Source organism: Podarcis liolepis, assembly GCF_965112155.1.
Source record: "Podarcis liolepis genome assembly, chromosome: 12".
Classification (NCBI taxonomy): domain Eukaryota; kingdom Metazoa; phylum Chordata; class Lepidosauria; order Squamata; family Lacertidae; genus Podarcis; species Podarcis liolepis.
The window spans coordinates 55775471-55796351 of record NC_139563.1 but is presented as its reverse complement, the minus strand read 5'-3'; the positions used below and the strand labels follow the sequence as shown (position 1 = coordinate 55796351).

The 20881-nt window shown below is 41.3% G+C and overlaps 1 protein-coding gene across 10 annotated transcripts in view; it reads right to left on the bottom strand.

The window, feature by feature from the left end:
• The window catches only part of SUGCT (succinyl-CoA:glutarate-CoA transferase), a 294353-nt gene that overhangs the window by 220460 nt on the left and 53012 nt on the right, over positions 1–20881 (bottom strand). For all 10 annotated transcript variants that reach the window (XR_014517940.1, XM_083468830.1, XM_083468832.1 and 7 more), the window contains exon 9: positions 20505–20600. Coding sequence is in view for 9 of the 10 variants with exons in the window: in XM_083468830.1 (XP_083324956.1) it covers positions 20505–20600 (96 nt within the window). In the remaining variant the exon portion in view is untranslated. The remainder of the gene's footprint in view (positions 1–20504; positions 20601–20881) is intronic.

Sequence of the window (20881 nt, the reverse complement as noted above, 5' to 3'; positions counted from 1 at the left end):
GGACCCCGATGGAGGATCCTTCAGTCAATGGATGGAAACCAACTGGACACAACCCAAGGTTCATAGGTTCTTACCCCAAAACACATTTCTTATGTTAGCTTTGGCAGAGGTGAGATGCTCTGAACAGTATGGAAACCTAACAATTAAACCAACTGGTATGTTAAAACACTCAGGCCTAAACTTCTAAATTTGTAAATATTAATGAAGTGAACATTCACTTTCCAATTATTAGTTTCCTGAATTGGGAAGCGCTAAAAAGAAACAGAGCTTGCCAAACATATAATTTCCTGCTCAAGGGAGCAGTGATTCACTAAAACCTTTAAACATACAAGAGTAGAAATGAATGGTAATGGCAACTAAAACATATAGTAATTTTCCCCAAAGCTATTCAAATCATTGGCTTTAATATTGATCTGAACAATATCATACTGGAACACACTAAGGAGTTTGGTTCCACAGGAAAATGCATCCTCGGTAAGGCTAGATTTTTCAAGCTCAGGTTTGCTTGGAGCTAATTCTCTAAGGTTGCAATCCTATACGTATACTTTCCTGGGAGGAAGTCCCAATGAACATAGCCTCTGTCGTGCAAATTCTTGTTTTCTAAATACATATGGCATCTTGCAGTTGTGATGCAGAAGAAATGAGAACAACACAAGCTTTGCAAATCAAACACAACATTCCAAAACAGGCAACCATAGTAACTGGACTGTTGCAAGACAATTTTTTCTTTACCTTACAGCAACAATAGTTTCATGTTTCAGTCTGAGCTATCAATCAATGGTGTACTGAAACTTAACATATTACTTCTACTCTGCTGGACATCTTCAAATAATTTAATTTATAACAATGGCCAAAGTATTGTGTCCCGTCCAAGGCTAATTGTCATATTACAGCCTATTACACAGTTGTTAACAAGACACACAAGTGGATGGCATGTTTTACAAGAGTCCACTACAACTGCTTTAAAGGGCAGCAATTTTTCATCAGAAACCACATTTTTCAGAAGTCTACAAGTCAGCCATTAAAAATCCCTTCAGGCTCCTTTCAAAAGATTCAGCCCCAAAACATGTTTTGTTTAATTTGGTTTAAATTAGACTCTTTTTAAGTTATAACGTGGAAAACATAACAAGCCTCGTGGTTTATTTTTTGGTTGCTTTTGCAATTTAGGAATAGCTTTTCATAGCCAAAACTTCAAGAACAATGAACATAAAAGTAATTCAATGTTGGTGTAGATGTTTAAATGCCGTATTTTGAGATGAAATGCATTTGTTTCCAAACTTTCTTCTAGACTAATTGTGATATCATATAATACTTACTCAACCCCCCCCCCACCAGCTCATACAATTACAAGTTGCACATACAGTGGTGCCTCGCAAGACGAAATTAATCCGTTCCGCGAGTCTCTACGTCTAGCGGTTTTTTCGTCTTGCGAAGCAACCCTATTAGCGGCTTAGCGGCTTAGAGAAGGGGGGGAGCGGGGAAAAATCGGAACACTCGCAATACGTTTTCGTCTTGCAAAGCAAGCCCATAGGGAAAATCGTCTTGCGAAGCAGCTCAAAAACGGAAAACCCTTTCGTCTAGGGGGTTTTCCGTCTTGCGAGGCATTCGTCCGGTGGGGCACCACTGTACCCTTTCTTTCTTTCTTTCTTTCACTCACTCACTCACTCACTCACTCACTCACTCACTCACACACACAGAGTCACACTTGCTAATCTGTTATTTTCCCATTCAAGGCCCCTGAACAGAATGTATGAACATAGGGTTCCCTTTCCAAAACACTGAACCAGTGTTTGAAACTCCCATTGTTCTAGGCGCATTTTGCGACAGGGAATTTCATTAGCGCAAGAAGTTTCTGAGCTCTGGGTGCAGTTTGCAGATTAAAACTGCCGAGTGGAAGGAAAGGGGGACCTTTTTCTGCCTCCCCACTTCCAGCTACTCTCTGAAGACTGGAGAAGAGACCCTCTTAGGAATATTAGGGGGGTGGGCAGGGGAAGGACTAGACCATGTGAAAAATGAACACAATATTTTAGCTGCAGTTCATTCGTTTTCAGCTTTATATTTGTTATTTAAAAAACCACACCTAGACATTCCATTGTTGTACCCATAACCTAGGTTTAAGGTGCCATTTAGCTCCTAGCTTTCATATCTCAGTTTCTAACACTGCACTGAACATACAGGTGTGAGAACAAGAAAGGATAGCTGAGTCGGTAGAGCATAAGACCCTTTAATCTCAGGGTCATCATTTTAAGCCCCACACTGGGCAAAAGATTTCTGCACTGCTGAGGGTTGGACTACAAGAAAGAAGATTCCACCTAAACATTAGGAAGAACTTCCTGACAGTAAGAGCTGTTCGACAGTGGAATTTGCTGCCAAGGAGTGTGGTGGAGTCTTCTTCTTTGGAGGTCTTTAAGCAGAGGCTTGACAACCATATGTAAGGAGTGCTCTGATGGTGTTTCCTGCTTGGCAGGGGGTTGGACTCGATGGCCCTTGTGGTCTCTTAAAACTCTATGATTCTATGATTCTATGATTCTAGGTGACCCTCAGGGTGCATTCAAATTCCACAGTTCTTTTAAATAAATACTGGCTTGTAATCAATTAATTGGAAGATTGCATCATTGGAGATAGCCTGCCTGGCATGGTACATCTCCTCCCCGCATACGTTGGATGTGCGTGTGGAGGGGTTAATTTGAACACCTCTTAAAATATCTGATGATAGGTGTAGCACCAAAAGCAACATTTGAAAAAAAATCACAGCTACAACAAATGTGTTTATGATACCTTAGGACTATTATTATTATTTGCTTAAAGTGCCATATATAAATGAGATAGATAAATAAAACAATAACCATGAAGGCTACATACTTGAGTTTGGCTATGCTGATTACTGTGAATACACTTATCACTATGGTAATTCCTCCAGTATCTTTCAATGGGTAGCCAGAGATTTGACAAGAGTGTGGTAACATTCCTTGTTAATCAAGAAACTCTGACTATCCCTGGGACATAATTTCCGCAACTGCTTGGGGTAAGTGAACTTCTCCAGCTACGGGAGACCAAATCGTTTGGAAACACATTTGCAGTTTGATTTTGGGAAAGACAGTTGAGCGCTTTTAGGTGAAACTGGGGTGCAGCCTTGGAGAATGCGCTGCATAACTTGCACTCTGAAAATCTTATGCAGGCTTAGCATAAGATTTGCTCACGGCTATGTGCTATGCTTGCATGTTTGTGAATAAATCAAATATTGCAAAGACACTCTATGTCTCCAGTGCTCTCTCTTCCAAATTAAAATAAGCCCAGTTGCATAACCCCTAGACTTCTCACTGCTTAAGGAAGTGGGATGTTAGTACTGTTGTTATTACTGTATTTATTAAATTTGTTAGTTGCCTTATATTGCCCAAGGCAACCCTAAGCTGCCTACAAACAAGTAAGACCCGGAATCCCAATGAAAAGAACAAATGGCATTCATACCCGATTCCAGGTGCTCACCAACCAAGGTAATAATAATAATAATATTCTATTTATATCCCGCCCTCCCCAGCCGAAGCTGGGCTCAGAACGGCTAACAACATTAAAATGATACAACATTCTAAAATCATTTCATTCTAAAATCAATTCAAATCAGATTAATGGCAACCATTGGTTAAGAAAGTTAAGTGGATCTTTATAAACACCTTGTGAAGTAATTAAGACTACCAAAATCAAATGGGACTTAGGTCTACATGAATGAATCTAGGACCATTATGTCATATGTAATTGCAAATCCCCTGCAATTTCTACAAATGTCTTTTCCCTTTCTTCAGAGGACTTCATGACTTTCGTTGGGTAGCTTTATTTGAATGTGTGATGAAATACTGAATAGATTTCAGCATCTTTTAATTCTGCTTCTCTAGCCAATAAAACTTGCATAAGCACCTGCTTGCAAGGTCAACCTAATCTAATAATTTTTAAACTGCCACATATTAGAACAGGTCTGGCTAGATTTATTAGTTTGAGTTCCAAATTATGCAACCTCGTGATCTTTCCTTTAAAATGTTTTGTTTTCTTTTTGGACACATATACCATTGCTGGAAGCTAAGGGGACTGCCATATGCAAGAATAATTTGGCATTAGGAAGAGGGCTGTGGTGCAGCCAAATGTTATTTTTAAAAAATTGTTTGAAAATAACTTTCCACGTTTCACTGTTTAATTGATACTGAGCATCAACAGGGGAAGATAAGCAGATGTTCACACATGGAGATATACATGCCCAGCTGCTTATGCCTACGCAATCATGATATCATACATTTGTACTTTTCTTCTATTAAGACAATTTTTTTGTAATTAATTTGTGAGCATAAATGCACTTTCATTACATATCAACACACAGAAGGCAATATGATTCTGTAGCACGACTCCTAGCTTCTGGTTTCTGCTCTTGACTCTAAACCATAGAGCCTAGGGCTTGCCGATCAGAAAGTTGGCGGTTCAAATCCCGACAGCGTGAGCTCCCATTGCTCAGTCCCAGCTCCTGCCAACCTAGCAGTTCAAAAGCACGCCAAAAAGTGCAAGTAGAGAAATAGGTACCGCTCCAGCTGCTCTGGTTTCACTAGAAGCGGCTTAGTCATGCTGGCCACATGACCCGGAAAAACCGTCTGTGGACAAACGTCGGCTCCCCCAGCCAGTAAAGCGAGATGAGCACCGCAACCCCAGAGTCATTCGTGACTGTCAGGGGTCCTTTACCTTTACTGTTCAGCCCTGACAGCCACTGGCTTCTATGCATTATTATTATTATTATTATTATTATTATTATTATTATTATTATTATTATTTTCATTTATATCCCACCTTTTTCCCTGACAGGGACTTAAGGCAGCTTAGAGCTAAGACAAAAACAGTTAAAAACTGTAGTTTTTATGTTGATCTTTTCTGTGAACTGCCCTGAGACCTCCGGGTGTAGGGTGGAAAATAAATTCAATAGATAATAAAATAATAATAATAAGAGAAGAATATTGATATAGGCACCTATAAGATATATAGAAAGAGAACATATATAAATATCTATTAAAATATGCAGTTCATTACAATAAAAACATTACAGCACCAGTTCTTTCCTTAAAAACCTGTTGGGAAAAGAAAGTCTTCAGCTAGGACAACAAGGAGGAAGCCAGTCCAATTTCTCTAGGGAAGGAGTTCTGAAGTCTGGAAGCAGCCACCAAGAAGACCCTCTCTTGGGTCCCCACTAAAGGTGCCTATGAGGTGGTGGCACCCAGAGAAGGGCCTGCCCCAGCCCCCGAAGCTCTCAGAGCCCGGGCAGGTTTCTATGAAGGAATATGGTCTTTCAGATAGCCTGCAACCAAGCCATATAGGGCTTTATAGGACAGGACCAGCACCTTGAATTTTGCCTGGAAACAGACCAGTAGCAAGTGAAGCTGTTGTATCCATGTTGTATACTCCCAATATCTAGCCCTGGTCAACAGTCTGGCTTCGGCTCCTTGAGCCAGTTGAAGAGGGAGCACGAGGTTAAACCTCTCATTAATGGGGTGCTTGAGTGTGTTCAAGAAAACTAGTAGTGAAGCACAAAGAGCGATAGACCATGGATGTGTTGGGAATACAATCCTCTCTTCCAAGGAGTATGAGCTGCAAATCACAATACAGTGGTGCCTCGCAAGACGAAAAGAATCCGTTCTGTGATTCTCTTCATCTAGCGGTTTTTTCGTCTTGCGAAGCAAGCCCATTGAAGGATTAGCGAATTAGCGCTATTAGCAGCTTTTAGCGGCTTATCTGCTGATCGGATCAGCTGATAAGCGGCTTAGCGGCTTAGAAAAAGGGGGGGAACCAGCAGGAACTCGCAAGACATTGTCGTCTTGCGAAGCAAGCCCATAGGAAATTCGTTTTGCGAAGCACCTCCAAAACGGAAAACTCTTTCGTCTAGCGAGTTTTCCGTCTTGCGAGGCATTCGTCTTGCGGGGCACCACTGTACAAACCAGGGCTCTAGACCAGGGGTAGACAACCTAAGGCCCGTGGGCCAGATGCTGCCCAATCGTCTTCTCAATCCGGCCCGCGGACAGTCCAGGAATCAGCGTGTTTTTACATGAGTAGAATGTGTGCTTTTATTTAAAATGCATCTCTGGGTTATTTGTGGGGCATAGGAATTCGTTCATTTCCCCCCAAAAAATACAGTCTGGCCCACCACATGGTCTGAGGGACGGTGGACCAGCTGAAAAAGGTTGCTGATCCCTGCTCTAGACACAGACTGAAGTCATACAAGTTGCCCTTTACCAGAAAAACAAGGCCACCCCCAAACGGAGGATCCAACAATGAGGATTTCTGTCAACCTTTCTGTGCAATATACAATTGCCGCAAGCGGTATATCTTTGTTGAGACAGAGGGAAGGCCTTTATTTAAAAGAAGCGTAATATGGTTATTTGAGGCTGAAAGGGAACAGGCATCTAGCTATAATGATAGACGTCTTTTGGTTTTGCATGTGCATGTACACACAAGGGTCTCAGAGAGGGAAGTTGTGGAAACCCTCAACTAAAATTAAAACATTTATTGTGGAAATTGCCCACTGAATAGACCCAGTGGTGGTGTTTCTACTGCTCTGCCACACACAAACAAAATTAGCAGCAAATAGCCCCTGACATATGGCCAGATTGATATTTTTTTTAAAAAAAAACAGCAATTTTTTAAAGGATAGCAGCTTGGAAAGATAAACATTTGGTGAGTCATTGCAATAGATAAATTAAGACTCTGGTGCTAAAAAAGGAAACAACGGATTTTGTTCTGCCTGACTGCCACTTCTCAAATATGAAATGTTATATAAAGGTTAGCAAAGGTCTATCAGGGCACAAAATGCCTTAAGGAGGAGAACAACAATAAATGAGATACAACCTCATTAATTTGAAGTGTCACAGATATCCATATTAATCAAGCCTGGTGGACAAGCACTTTGGCTCTTTCTTATTCTTACTTTTTCACTTAATAGCCTCCTCACCCAGCCTGCTGCATGTTCTGGCTTAGCACCAGGTGTTAGCAAGGGCCCCTACCACTAGCTTTGCTGCTCCATCAAACAGCTGTTGGAATGAGGGCCTTTGTGCTTCTTGAAGATGCAATTTTATTAGCCTTTTGTTCCTTAGACAGTACCTTCTAGGACACTGCATTATCTGGAAGGTGCAAGCAAGCCACTCTTTGCACTTGTGTAGCTAAGTGTGCGTGAACAATGGAGCATGGGAAGGTCATATTGGTGGAAGGTATTAAAGGTGTACCCTTAGGAAGTATTTGAACGTAACCTGAGGATATTCACTGGAGATTTTCAGGAGAAACATGAGGTTCTGTTAGGTTTATACTAGGGGTGCACAAGGACCACAAGATTCAGTTTGGACCTTGATTTGGCACGTCATAAGACAGCCTGCTTCAGTCTGAAGCACTTTGCAGCCCACCCGATTCAGCTTGGGGTCCAAGTCCACTTCAGAAATAAACGAAGCTTTGTTTCCCCATCCTCCATTTGCTATTGGAAAACCACTATAACTGTTCACCTTCTGACAGAAGTAGATAAATTTTCAGGCATAATAGTCCCTGCAGAATGGATACAACCTGCCAAATTTCAGGCAAATAGGTCCAGAGGCTTTTGTCTGGGGCAACTAAAAGGAAACGGCTAACAACTTTTTTATATTTTGTGGCAGGATGGGATGAGATTTGCAAGCACTGGAAGAACCCTGCCCAATTTCAGAAGGCTAGCCGTTCTGGTTTTCCCACCCAGGAAGCCTTTACAGTTTGGGGGTGGTTACAAAGGAGTCATGCTATGTCCCCTGGGGTTGGGAAGGCACTCGGTTTGAAACAGAAGACATTTCAGACAAATTTTTCCTTTGTGCTGGGCACCTTTAAATATGAATCTGGTGAGGAGAGAAGTCAAGTGGATTCATTTTCCTTCTTGTGATTTTGTCTATGGACACTAAATCAATGTTTTGATTTGAGGAGAAAGCTGGTGCAGAGGACTCAAAACCTTCCCTAGCCACCCGTCTAAACTAATTCTTGGACACGAAGGAAATATGAAAGCGAAAGGGGGAGTTCTCACTCTGCCCCACATGCCTCTTTGCCACTCTTGTCCAACTTCTCTGACTCTTCCCCAAGAAAAAGGGATCGGTGCTGTCTGAGCAGGTGCGTCATGAAGTGAGGTGGTGCAGAGCTCTGAAAACTTCCCCCTGCTCAGCTGTTTTCTACAATCCAGGCAGATGGCATAGCTGGGATCTGCTGCCAACACAATGATCCCAGACTATGTTCTGCCACTTGCTCCCACTCCTGGTGCCGCTGCCTCAGAGCAGGGGAGAGCTTGCAGCTGCTGCGTCTCATCACGACGTCTGCCCGCCATGGGGAAGGTGCATTTGAGGTTGGCGGGGAAGAATTTCGATGTCACCTCCATCCCTTGGGGCATCACACACACCTCACGATCCAACACAATAATGAGTAAGAGTAACAAAAACAACCACCTTAGAATAATCAGAATTAGTTACATTTTCAGCAGGCTTCTTTTAAATGTCTAAATCATGAAGACTACAAAGTGCTCTTTGGCTTGGGGTGCCTGATAGTGACAAGCCCAGAAACCTTCCAAAGCACCCAACTTTTTATTATTATTGAAACTTTCAGCTCAGAGTACAGATTAACCTAAATAATAATGAAAATAAATCAACAGAAAAGAGAAAGAATAAAAACAGAAAGCCCTCTATCAGTGGTAGATCTTAACCCTTGTCTCACATAGAAGCAGGTAAACCCTCCCAGCTCTCACCTTTCCGGCCTCTCCCTTTTTTACCTTCCATCCATCACCTTCCTATGTGTACCCTCATTAACCCAGAGTAAAGGTAAAGGTAAAGGTAAAGGGACCCCTGACCATTAGGTCCAGTCGTGTCCGACTCTGGGGTTGCGGCGCTCATCTCCCTTTATTGGCCGAGGGAGCCAGTGTACAGCTTCCGGGTCATGTGGCCAGCATGACGAAGCCGCTTCTGGCGAAACAGAGCAGCACACAGAAACGCCATTTACCTTCCCGCCGGAGCAGTACCTATTTATCTACTTGCACTGCGTGCTTTCGAACTGCTAGGTTGGCAGGAGCAGGGACCGAGCAATGGGAGCTCACCCAGTCATGGGGATTCGAACCACCGACCTTCTGATTGGCAAGCCCTAGGCTCTGGGGTTTAGACCACAGCACCACTCACGTCCCAACCCAGAATAGAGGACCTGAAAAACCAAACATAAGCAGAAGTAAAGTGGATAGAGGAAGAAAGAGGAAGAATTCTTGTTAGTACATTACAACAAAATGCATATCAAACAAAACTGCTGTGGAAAGTGTCATAATTTTGTTTGACATGCATTTTTTTGTAATGTACTAACAAGAATTATTTCAAAGCGTTAATTCTATCAATAGAACTGCATCACTCTGCTTTGGAACACATTTTTTTAAAAAAAGCCTGACTAGCTTTTCAGGAACCTTTTAAATTGCATAACTTTCTAAAGAAATGCCTGAAGTAACTGATATTACAGAAGAGCAGACAGGGTGCAGGCTGGAACAGGCTAGCAACGTTGCTCCCGCAACTTGGGACTGGGGCTGGCTGGCTTTTATCTGCCCCGAGGCATAGGGCAGCCCCGGTCCAAAGGGACTCGCCTCTCCTGGCCTGGAGGCAAGCACTCCTCCTGCAGGAACTTAGTTCCCTCCGCCTTTCTGCCCTGAGCCTCTGCAGTTCAGGAGAGGCTGGAGGGTTACCGGACCCAGAGGCAACCTCCGCTTCCCCTGACGGGGCTGAGAGTGGAGCACCTGCAGGCAATGGGTCCTCCATCACCTCAGGGGCCAGAAAAGACTCAGCTGGTGCCTGCACCTGAGGATCCAGCACAGGTGAGGACCCTTCGGGCTCAGGCCCCAGCCCCGGCTCAGCTGGTTCTGGAGGCGGGGACTCCTGTGCAGGCTGGGATTCCTCAGGTTCAGGCTCTGAGTCCAAATCCCAGGCCATCGCACCATCTCAGTTCTGGCCTGAGTTTTTAAGGTTTTTGTGTAGTCCGGCAAGGCCAAAATTGTCATTAATTTTTTAAAAAATTGCAAACCATCAAAACTCAAAAACGGGATGAGATAAAAAATTAAAATTTTAGATTTAAACTTAGTTTTGATCATTCAACAAGTGTACAAAATATTAAGAAAATTAGATGACATGAGTTAAAAAAAGTTGATATAGAATGACCCTTAGAGCTTTGGCATCTGCTTTGTAAGCAAAATCTCCTTGATTCATCCGCTTCCATCTCTGGGTAGGGTTGGGAAATAATCCTGAAGAGCCACTGTCAATCAAGTGTAGACAATACTAAGCTAGTATTGGTTTGACGGCCTGAGACACTTTTCTTAACTTTAGTAACATTCTACATTTGGACTGCACTGTCATCAAATACCAAAGGTATGAACAATTCAAATACACATTTGTGCTAGCAAGAGAGCAAGAAATCATAGGAAGAATCATCATAGCAAATCCTGCAAGGTAAATCAGTATAGCAGCATTTTATAAGCTACATGTTGTCATAATGTATACATTCCTCTGTGCCCCAGGATGTTATCCTCTCTAAAGATGGTTCCCAAACTCTCTTCCCCAAAAGTTTACTATCCAATCTGTTTAATGTAACTTTACATCCTGGAAGCCAAGTTTAGGGGGCTGGGTGGGAGGCTGAAAGTCGGGACCTCCAAGGTAGCTTTCTCTGAAATGCTGCTGGTTCCCCATACAGGGCCAGGGAAACCTTGAGTGATGCCCAGGACCTGGTGCATGGTTGTAAGAGTTGTTGAACCAACTGGCAGCAGTGTCCCTAGTGCTGTTAAGTTAAATATACATGTAAATGGCCAATTGCCAAGGAAACACAAAATGGACACATTTGATTTCAAAAGAGGCTGGTAAAAAGGAAGTTGAAAAGCAAAATCAATAGGGACAAAAAACCTCAAAATGCTTTTTTAAGACTGCAATATTAGGTACTCAACATGAATTTATATCAAAGTTCAGGAAAGGTACAATGAGGACCAAGAGAACACCAGCTTCGTTAATGAATGGAGTCAAAGAAGATGTTAGAGGCAAGAAGGCTTCCTTCAAAAATGGAAGTCTTGTCCAAATGAAGAGAACAAAAAGAAATAAAAAACATTAAGACCGACAAGCAGTTCTTTAAATGTATTAGTAGCAGGAAACCATCTACGGAGGCAGTTGAACCTTGAATGACAAGGGAGTCAAAGCTGAGTTGTGAAGGAGAATAAAGAGCTTTCAGAGAAGCGAAATGATTTCTTTGCATCTGTCTTCACAGTGGAGGGCAGATCCTACTGTATGAACTAACTTTTGCAGGAGGTGAGTCTGAAGAAGTAAGAAAGACAGTGTTGATGAAAAATGAAGATGTAGGCAAAATAAAAACTGACAAATTGCCAGGTCTGAATGGCATCCACCCAAGAATTCTCAAAGAACTCAAAATTGAAATTGCTGGTCCATGTTCTCTGAAGATTTGATTTTCAAAGAAGGAACTAACTAATCTGAAGATTCTCTGTTTCCTCTAACACAAGAAATACAGTGGGCATGGTTGTTAAAACATTTTATAAACTAATAAAATTTGGAAGTTCTTATATTTGATTGGTTTCTAACAATTAGGAAGCTGGGAGGGGGGACTACAGGTGGCAGCAATATTCAAACAAGTCCTGAGCTGCTGAAAATATATTTTAGAAATGTTAAATTTAATGGTTCTCTGGTGCATGTCTGGGATTTCTCTGTAATCTTGTTGTGTGATATGTAATATCCTAGCAACATCCCAACCATGCTCATTTAAGTATTGGTAAAAGAAATCTTATCTATAAAACTAATTTGCTCTCAACTATTATCGTTTGCTTTATGAAACTTTAAACATAAAGAAAATACTTGCTCTGTTTTAACTTGATGTTGTTTCTGCTCTCCAGAAACGTTGCATAGATTTGCTGTGTTTCCAGTGCATCTCCCCCTAGTTGCCTTTACCTGATCTAACCAATTACTTTATATGACCAGCTGTGAAATAGAAGGGAGAGGGGGAGACAGAGGGAAAAGGAGGCCGGTGGAGACAACATGAAGCAAAGTTTTAGAGCCTGAAAGCAGAATTTCCTAGTTTGCCCCTTAGCCTGTTTAATATTTACAGTTAGGTGCCCCCAGGAGCATACACTAAACATCAAGTCACATGTTACATCCACACACTGTTCCAGACCCTTTGGCAGGTCAAGGTAGCCTTGATTTAGAACCACATTCTAGCTCAAGAAGCTTTCTCATTTTTAGTTCTCCCTGTGGCTCATGACTGCAGAGTCTTGGGTATTAGGCCAGTAGCCTTCCGAAAAAACATTCCATCGTAGTAAACTGATATTCTCAGTTTTACAGATTATGAGGCCGACGCTTTAGATTGTACAAATGTAAGTGCTGATCTCAAAACACAAGACCTTCACACTCGGGGAGGGAACGAAAGGGACATAAAACTTTATGGGTTTGCATGTGTTTGAAAGAACATACCAGCAGAAGATTCAGAGGTGTCGTCATAGGTAGGAAATTACAGAAAAGAATTGTGTGGGACTGTTTGATGTGGCGAGCCACTTTCAACACAGTTTACTATGGAAAGGGACATGCAGATAAACCAAAGTTGATCATAAAACCATAGAATGAGTCCTAGAGTCCTAGATTGCATGTACCCAGTAACCCCCTACAGTGGAGACGGCTTGCTAAGCTGGTTTCCATCTCTACGCTGCTTACACTGACATGATGTGAATCACAGAATTGTAATGTTGGAAGGGGGCATGATGTCCAGGCCCTGCAATGCAGGAATCTTTTGCCCAATGTGGAGCTTGAACCCACAACCCCGAAATTAAGAGTTTCATGCTCTACTGACTAAGCTATCCATCATGCTATAGATATCAACAGGTTGCTGGGCGGAATATGGAGTCACATCTATTACTACAGCTTCTTTGCTTGCGCTTTTAAAACAACTTTTAATATAGTAAAATATTGCGTGTCGAGGTCCCCAGGTCCACCCCAATAACTCACACACTACACAGAATTTTTTGTTTAAGATTTTTGGCATAATTTTGGCCACAACTTTATTAAAATACAAATTTGTGAGTGGTTGCTTAGGCATTGGTTGCGACTATCTGCACCCACCATGGGGGACAGACTGACATTCCGCACGATGCGAAAGTCAGAATAGGGGACTACACTTGGGGGTAGCGACGGAGCAGGGAACCTGCCCTCACCCCAAATGCAACCAGGAGCTCATTGCTATGGCCCGAGCCCCCTTGACAGAGTGGACAAGCAATAGTGAGCCCCCAATTCCTTTAACGGAATCCCTCGCAGCAGCAGCATTAGAGGGGCAGGCACAGCCAATCCATGCCCCTCAACCAACCAAACCATAAACCAATGCCTAACCGCAACCTTACAAGTTGTGACAATTTGCTACGCAGTAGGCAAAAACCAAATGGCCCCAGCCAATCAGCCAGATGGACAAAATTCCTACCGGGCCCCTCCCCCAAGAGCAGATGACCCCATGACAGGCATAGCAAGGTCAAAACGAACAACCCTAATTCTAGGGGGGGGGCGGGCAATCCGATGCACGGGCGAAAAGAGGAAGCCCTAGCCTCGTGCAAGGAGTTTTAGCATTTCTGGCTGTCAATCAACAAATGGCAACATTAACTTCTTCCCAACAACAAGGGAAGCCCCAATCGCATCAGTGGCCAATGAACAATTAGCCCGCCCCCAACTTTGGAGTGTCCTGGCGGCCCCCACCGCAACACGTGCTCTCCATGAAGGAGAACACGCTTTTTCATGATAAAGAAATGAATGTCTTCTACAGTATACTATGAAAGGCAGAGCAGAATTTGTCAACACTCCTAAACATGGACCTAAAAGTCTGCATAGAGTGTCTTTTCACCGGATTTTCAAGCACTTGAGAATTACAATGATAATGTTAACATGACCCCGGCCTTATTAGCATCTGGCGGTAACAGTTTTAAAAGGCAGCTCCAATCAAGACTAATGGCACAACAGACTTTTCAAAGATGCCAGAAATTGGATTTTTAGCCTAAAACTTTCCACAGTAACAACAGTTCAGCGGTCACCCATGTTGTTGGGATTGGAAAAAAATATAAAGTCTCATGTCAAAGCAGAATTTCATTGAAACTGGTATTCAGTTTGACTTCAGCAGGGTTTAATTAGCACAAAGTAAGTCCTCTTTCTGCTTATACTAAAGTTTCTGTCTATTGTGTGATAGCTGCACCAAGCCATCTCTAGCTCCAGTCAGTTAAATCATGTAAATTATCTTTTCAGGCTGATTGATTCTGCATGCACCTTCCACAGCTTAGATACTCAGACCTCACTGTAAGCATTGAAAGTGAGGTGAGCTCTTGCGCTGCATTTAAAGATCAAATGCCATCGTCTCTTTGTGTGGGACTGTTGGGCACTGTAGAAACTGTTTCAGTTCGACTGCATAAGAAGAGAAACTCTGCAAAATTCTAATGCTGACTGACATTTAAAGAAAAAAATCAGCAGAAGAATAAGCTTTATTTGATGACAATATATCATGTCAAACTCTATCAGCATGTATATATATATATATATTTTAATAAAAATAATTCTGGTAATTCTGACATTGCCTTTGTTAACTTTTTGGAACTCAAACCAGAAAAGCTTGCTGTAACATACGAGATTACATGAATGACATCTAGTGGCCACACAGCTTCATGACAAACACTTTAACAATGCATTGCACATTAAGTAGGAAACAACTTGTTTCCAAGTCAAAATTAAAACCCAATTAAATGTTAGTGTCAAGTTATGCAGATATTTTTCTGAATAACTTTTCTGGAACTGAAAAGGTGTTTCCTCCATCCCCAATTAATAATGTTCTTTGCAGGGCACTTAATATTTCTATTATTTAGTTCCGAAGCAGCATGAAGATACAGTGGTGCCCCGCAAGACGAATGCCTCGCAAGACGGAAAACTCACTAGACGAAAGAGTTTTGCGTTTTGGAGGTGCTTCGCAAAACAAATCTCCTATGGGCTTGCTTCGCAAGACGACAATGTCTTGCGAGTTCCTGCGGGGTTTCCCCCCCCTTTTTCTAAGCCACTAAGCTGCTTATCTGCTAAGCCGATAAGCTGCTAAAAGCCGCTAATAGCGCTAATAGCGCTAATCCGCTAATCCGTCAATGGGCTTGCTTCGCAAGACGAAAAAACCGCTAGACGAAGAGAATCACAGAACGGATTCTTTTCGTCTTGTGAGGCACCACTGTATAAATTTGATTTTCAATATGAATTACAGCTATAGTAGCACAATTCAGATTCCCCCCCCCCCATGGATTGTGTGGCCTAGAGCGATATTAAACCATACTGCAGCATCTCAGATAGTCCCATAAGGACATCTGAGATGCCCAGGGCATGGGAGTGCCGCTGAAGGGCAGCCGTCAGTTAAAACCTTCTTGCACTTACTTGTGCTCACAAAAAAAACCAGAGTGGGCTCACCAGCAGGGGTGGGGGGGGAATTTGATTCCGCATTTAAAGCCCAGTCTATCGAGTTTGCTGTTCCCTAAACACTGTGAGAACCGCAGTCGTCCTTTGAAATCTGGATTTTGTGATGCAGTTCTCCAGCCAAAATACATGTGTTAGGGGAAAATGTGCATAAAAATGAATATATTTGAGAAAATCTAAAATGCATTATACTGGGGGAAATGCTTGCAAAAATGTGTACATGAGTCAAAACCACAAACAATTTATTAGGAGAAATTAAAACTAAAATGCTGATATACTTCATGGGATTTTTTTTCTTTTAAAATTACAAATGGGTGCAGTAATGTGGTGAATTTAAGACAGGAAAAAGGAGAAATGGAAAGAACCAAAACTGGCAGATCCTTCCATTGCTAAGCTTCAGACAACCAGCTACTTTGCAGAGAGAGAAGTGCTGAAAACCAGGAAATGACTGGGGATAGATCTGAAATGGAGAGTACTTTCAAAGGCAGCTTGTGATATAGCATGAGAATCGGCTTCTCAAAGAGTTCAAGGCATCCTACTAGGTCTGCTCCAGTAACTTGGGATGCCTAAAGCCATTCTTTGGAATATCTCCAATGTCTGAAAGCTGTAGGATATCCTGAACAAGAATTATCATTGGGAAGAAAAGCAACTTTCACATAGAGTTATTGCTCTGCTTTTATTCTAATCTTTGATTAATCTGGTTTGAATAAAAAAACAACTAATGACCATTAGATAAATGGCTGACATCATTGTTTAGGGAAGTTTTTAATGTTTGAAGTTTTATTCTGTTTTTAGTGTTCTGTTGGGAGCCACCCAGAGCGGCTGGGGAAACCCAGACAGATGGGCGGGGTATAAATAATAAAATTATTATTCTTAGTCTTATTTAGCCACCCAGTCCATAACCAGGAAAGCTCCCCTTAGTGCAAAAAAGGTATCTCAATACAAACAAAATCTTCAGCACAGTCTAAAATGGATCTAGAATTTGGGACGCAATGGCAACAGATGTTGCTCCTCAGTGACTGTTATGCAGAAGAACACTGCCTCTGTCTGATACTGGAGGCAGGATACAGCCATTGTGATTAGTAGTTCTTAATTACTGCCATACCACTGATGGAAAGTTGCTATTAAGTACTGTGAAACTGGTCAATTTTATTGCATCTCACGTAATTTTTTGTCTATGGCAAAAGGTCATCAAAAAAGGTTAAATCCATACAAATAAAGGGTTTTTTATGTCTAGAAATCATCATCAACTAAGATAACAAGTCATGCCAAATGCATCTCTAGCATTATTTTGTGGAAGTTTCACATTTCCATTCCAAGAAGACTTGGTCCACTCACGATGCTCTGAAGCTATTGAAAACACCTTGTAAATTGCTGTGCGAGGAGAATAATTTCACCGCTAGCATGACAAGGGAATACGGGATTGCAACTATCCTTTTTTCCCCCAGCGGAGAGACAAATCTTATGGCAATAAAAGGAGATCTTTGCTTGTGAATCGGGGTCTAATATAACAGGGCTAATGTTTCTCTGGTTTGAATGCACAGTGAAGTGGGGTGACTGTGGAACAATGGCTCAAGAGGACCGTGATTGTCAGATAGATTGCAAACAGCTGCCTGCCTCCCTGAATCCAGCCATGCTGCTCTCTGGCTGATTCACTTTCATTCTGGCCATCCTAAGCCCTTCTTCCAAGTTTCAGTAATAAAGGTGCATGTGTTATTATTGCAGGTTTGAGATGGAAATATAGTCCAATAAAAATAAAGTTGAACTTTAAAATAATTGCAAAAGAAATGGCTTTTTGAGAGAACAATCAGGCTAACATAACATACTGAAAGTTGCAATGTCCAGCTCAATGCAAAATGGCTTTTTTCCCATTCCCAGTTACTAAGTAGTCACTTGATTTTGTAGTATCTCCACTGCTATGGGGTCAAATGTCCCCCCCCCCATTTTTTGAAAAAATAACTTTACAAACACTGAATATCATCAGAACCATAATGGGGGGGTGGAATTCCCTCCAATATTTATAATACTAATCCTGTAGGTTTTACTTTCTATAGCAGCATTAACATTTGCTGGTGTTAAATCATTACACCCATAATCACTGCTCTCATAACCACATGCAAACTAGACATCTACAAGACACAGTCAAGCATGATGGCCCCATATCAATAATAACCAATGGGGGTTAGTAATTAATAAGGAACTGGGATGTGCTCCCTACAATGTGTTTGGGGCCACCCCCATTGTTTGACAAAGGGGGTGGCCCAAAAAGAAGTAGTGGATCTTTTTCGACCTTGCAGGGGTCACTGTGATTTAGAGTGGCCAAAAGTAGTTCCTTGACTATTACTAGAATAGTACTAGATGCCATGTTTGACAGTGTTGTGAGTCCAAATCAAGCATTAAGCCAGATGCAATTCAATTATATCTCACAGTGAACACTCCCCTGGAGGTGTGGGCATATTGGGTCATAGAAGCTGGACATTGCAACTATTAGTATGTTGTTTCTTAGGCTAATATTGTCTCAAATATATTAGCTATTGTTTTAAAGTTTGCAAGTATTTTTCCCTATCTTTATTGGAGCAATGGCCCGGAATATGCTAAGAACCAAGTAGGAAATTTGGTTTAAAACATTCTGATCAATTTTAAAAGAAGCCAATTTCAAAAAAGCCAACCATTGGTTATGAAGTTGGCTTTTTAAATTGGATAGTTCATGCATAATCCTAAACCAAGATTCAATGAAATCTTGAAGCAGAAGACGCACAAACAGTTCACCTGGGATCATCCACATGGCAGTAACCCATGGTTTAGTGTTAAGTACAAACCATCTCACAGATATCAAAACTCATATTTTCCAGCAGGCAGTTTCTGCTCCAGTTTCTACTAAACTTTTTCAAGTTTAATAAAACTCAAAGCAAGCGAACATTTAATATATAAAACTGAAAGGATCCAACAAGATTAAGTACAATTAGAACTAACACACTTGCTGATTACAAACACATTTTAAACACTAAACAAACAAAGTATTGTATTTTGGTCCTTTTTCTTGCATGACACTGTTCAGGGATGTGTCATGCACAGAGACCCAGATGTTGAAAATATTGACTTTTTAAAAATGAAACATCTGTTAAAAAGAGATTCCCAAAGGTTATTTAATCCTCCATGATTTAATGACATTCTGACATTCTTAAAGTACCATAGCAAAGTCCACATCTTTTCATAATTGTAATTTAAAGCTTGTCTGAACACACATTTGCGCCAATTTTTAAACAGTCTCAAGCAAAAAAACAGCTCAATTTTCTCCTGAATTTCATTGATTAAAAAACAACAACCCTCAGCCAACATACTATTTACATAATTTTATCAGTGTGTTTTAATCTACATTTAACCACCTCAAAATGTTTGGAAACATATGACTTCCTAGAAGAATATAATCTTTAGTCATTATATATTGTATTTCAGGAAGCAGAAAGGTAGTGCATCATATCTTTGGGGATTATAACTTAAACATTCTTGGGTTCTACTCCAAAAGACACCAGACTAGCTGATGCTTTGTCTGGCCACAGACTCACTCAAACTCGGTTTAACCATCTGTTAAAGGAATGCAGAGCAGTTTTACGTAAGACAGAGCAAACATCTAACAAAACAGCAGATGTAAAACCCACAAATATTTCTACTACAAATAACTGCACTGTGTACAGGCCGGTCATACTACCACACCTAAGTAGCAGAATTATATTTTTTGGACCCGCGGTTACAAGGTCTTCTGGCTGCTCCCTGGTCCTTGAACCACTCTCAGCTAGAGAAACAAACATCTGACCATCTCCAAAATGTATTCCCCCCCCAAGAGACTGCCTTCCATTGCCATCCTTGGGGCCAACATAATCTCCATGCCCCTGATATTCCATGTGTCTAAGACATATTTACTGAACCTTTTCCTGTCCTATATGGCGCATCTTCTTCTGGAACAGGGACATCATTTTACTGTCCCTGTCCTGCATTTTGGACTGTCCTGCACCAGTCCTTTCAAATCATGAACTTACTCAGATAGCAATATCTACAAATAAGGAGACTCAACAACGCCCCACCCCACCCCCCTGCTTCCTGGTGAATATTTATCCCAATCAGCAACCTTTGCACCCTCAGTCACTATGGCTACAAACTATAATGTTATATTTTATAGTTTTTATCTGGGGACAGTGTTTTAACAATTAAGAGCTGGCAACCAAACCAGTGACATAAGCGGTTAAATGGCTTTTCTAGCAATGGTGCCTTCTTTGTATGTTCAGGTGGCACTATTTTTATTTATTTTTCTCTCTCTCACTTTCCTCATAGAAAAGGGAAGGAAAAAGTTGAGAGAAAATGGACAATACCCACCTAATTAAACTGAACATGATGAAGGTGGAAGTGGTTATTGGTATACCATTAACAGGAATAAAAGCATTACATATACTAATAGGATAATACTGCCATGGGAATACAGTTGCAAACACTTTGTATAAATATTCAGGCCTTGCAATTTGGAGTTTTGTATTAATCTTGGCTCCTTTGAAAGGTTGGTTTTCATTAAGTTTCCATCTCTCATAGTTACAGAGAAACACTTTAAAATACACAAAGGCTCAAAAACAACATAAATCTTTTATAAGACCCCCGTGGTCTTTATGCATTTCGTGTGCAAAGCTAGCTTTCTCTTTTTGTAAGGGCTATGGAGTGCAAACCATGTTCAGTAAATAAGATGTATGCTTTTCCACTCAGGCATCAAACTATCAAGCCCATAAAAACACGTTAAAGCCATCTCACCATAACTAACATCTTTGATCCATTCGAATCCAATTTCTTGTTACTAACTTGCTTGGTGATGAGTACATACGCAAAGTACAACACGCAGGAAGTGAATAGAACCTTTTTTCTAACTAGACAAGCTGCAGATCACAAGAAGTAAAGCATTTGTCCACTTCAAACTATCAAAAACCACAGAATGAGAAAAAGGCCCCTGCCCCATTTGCTTACCTGGTAAGGAACAATGCTTGCATGGGCAGTACCCCAGCGTTTGGATTCTGTCTTGCAATTTAGGTAAGTGCTTGCTACATAGGTAAGGCAGGCGACCTGCAAACATGAAAATATGAAAAAGGCAGGGTCAATATATGGAGATGTCTGCAACACTACATAGCGTTTTGGAATGAAGATGCATATGCCCTCCAAATTCGAGTCAAAAAGCATCGTTTCAGGGCATGAATTATTCTGTAGGGAAACAGGAAGGGAATTACTTCTACAAGGTGAGCTAAAAGGCTATAAATGCTGACTAGATCATCACATAATCAAAGAAAAGTGGGATCGTTATAAAAGTCTTTCATAAAAAGATGGTCAGGTGCTTTTCATTATCAAAT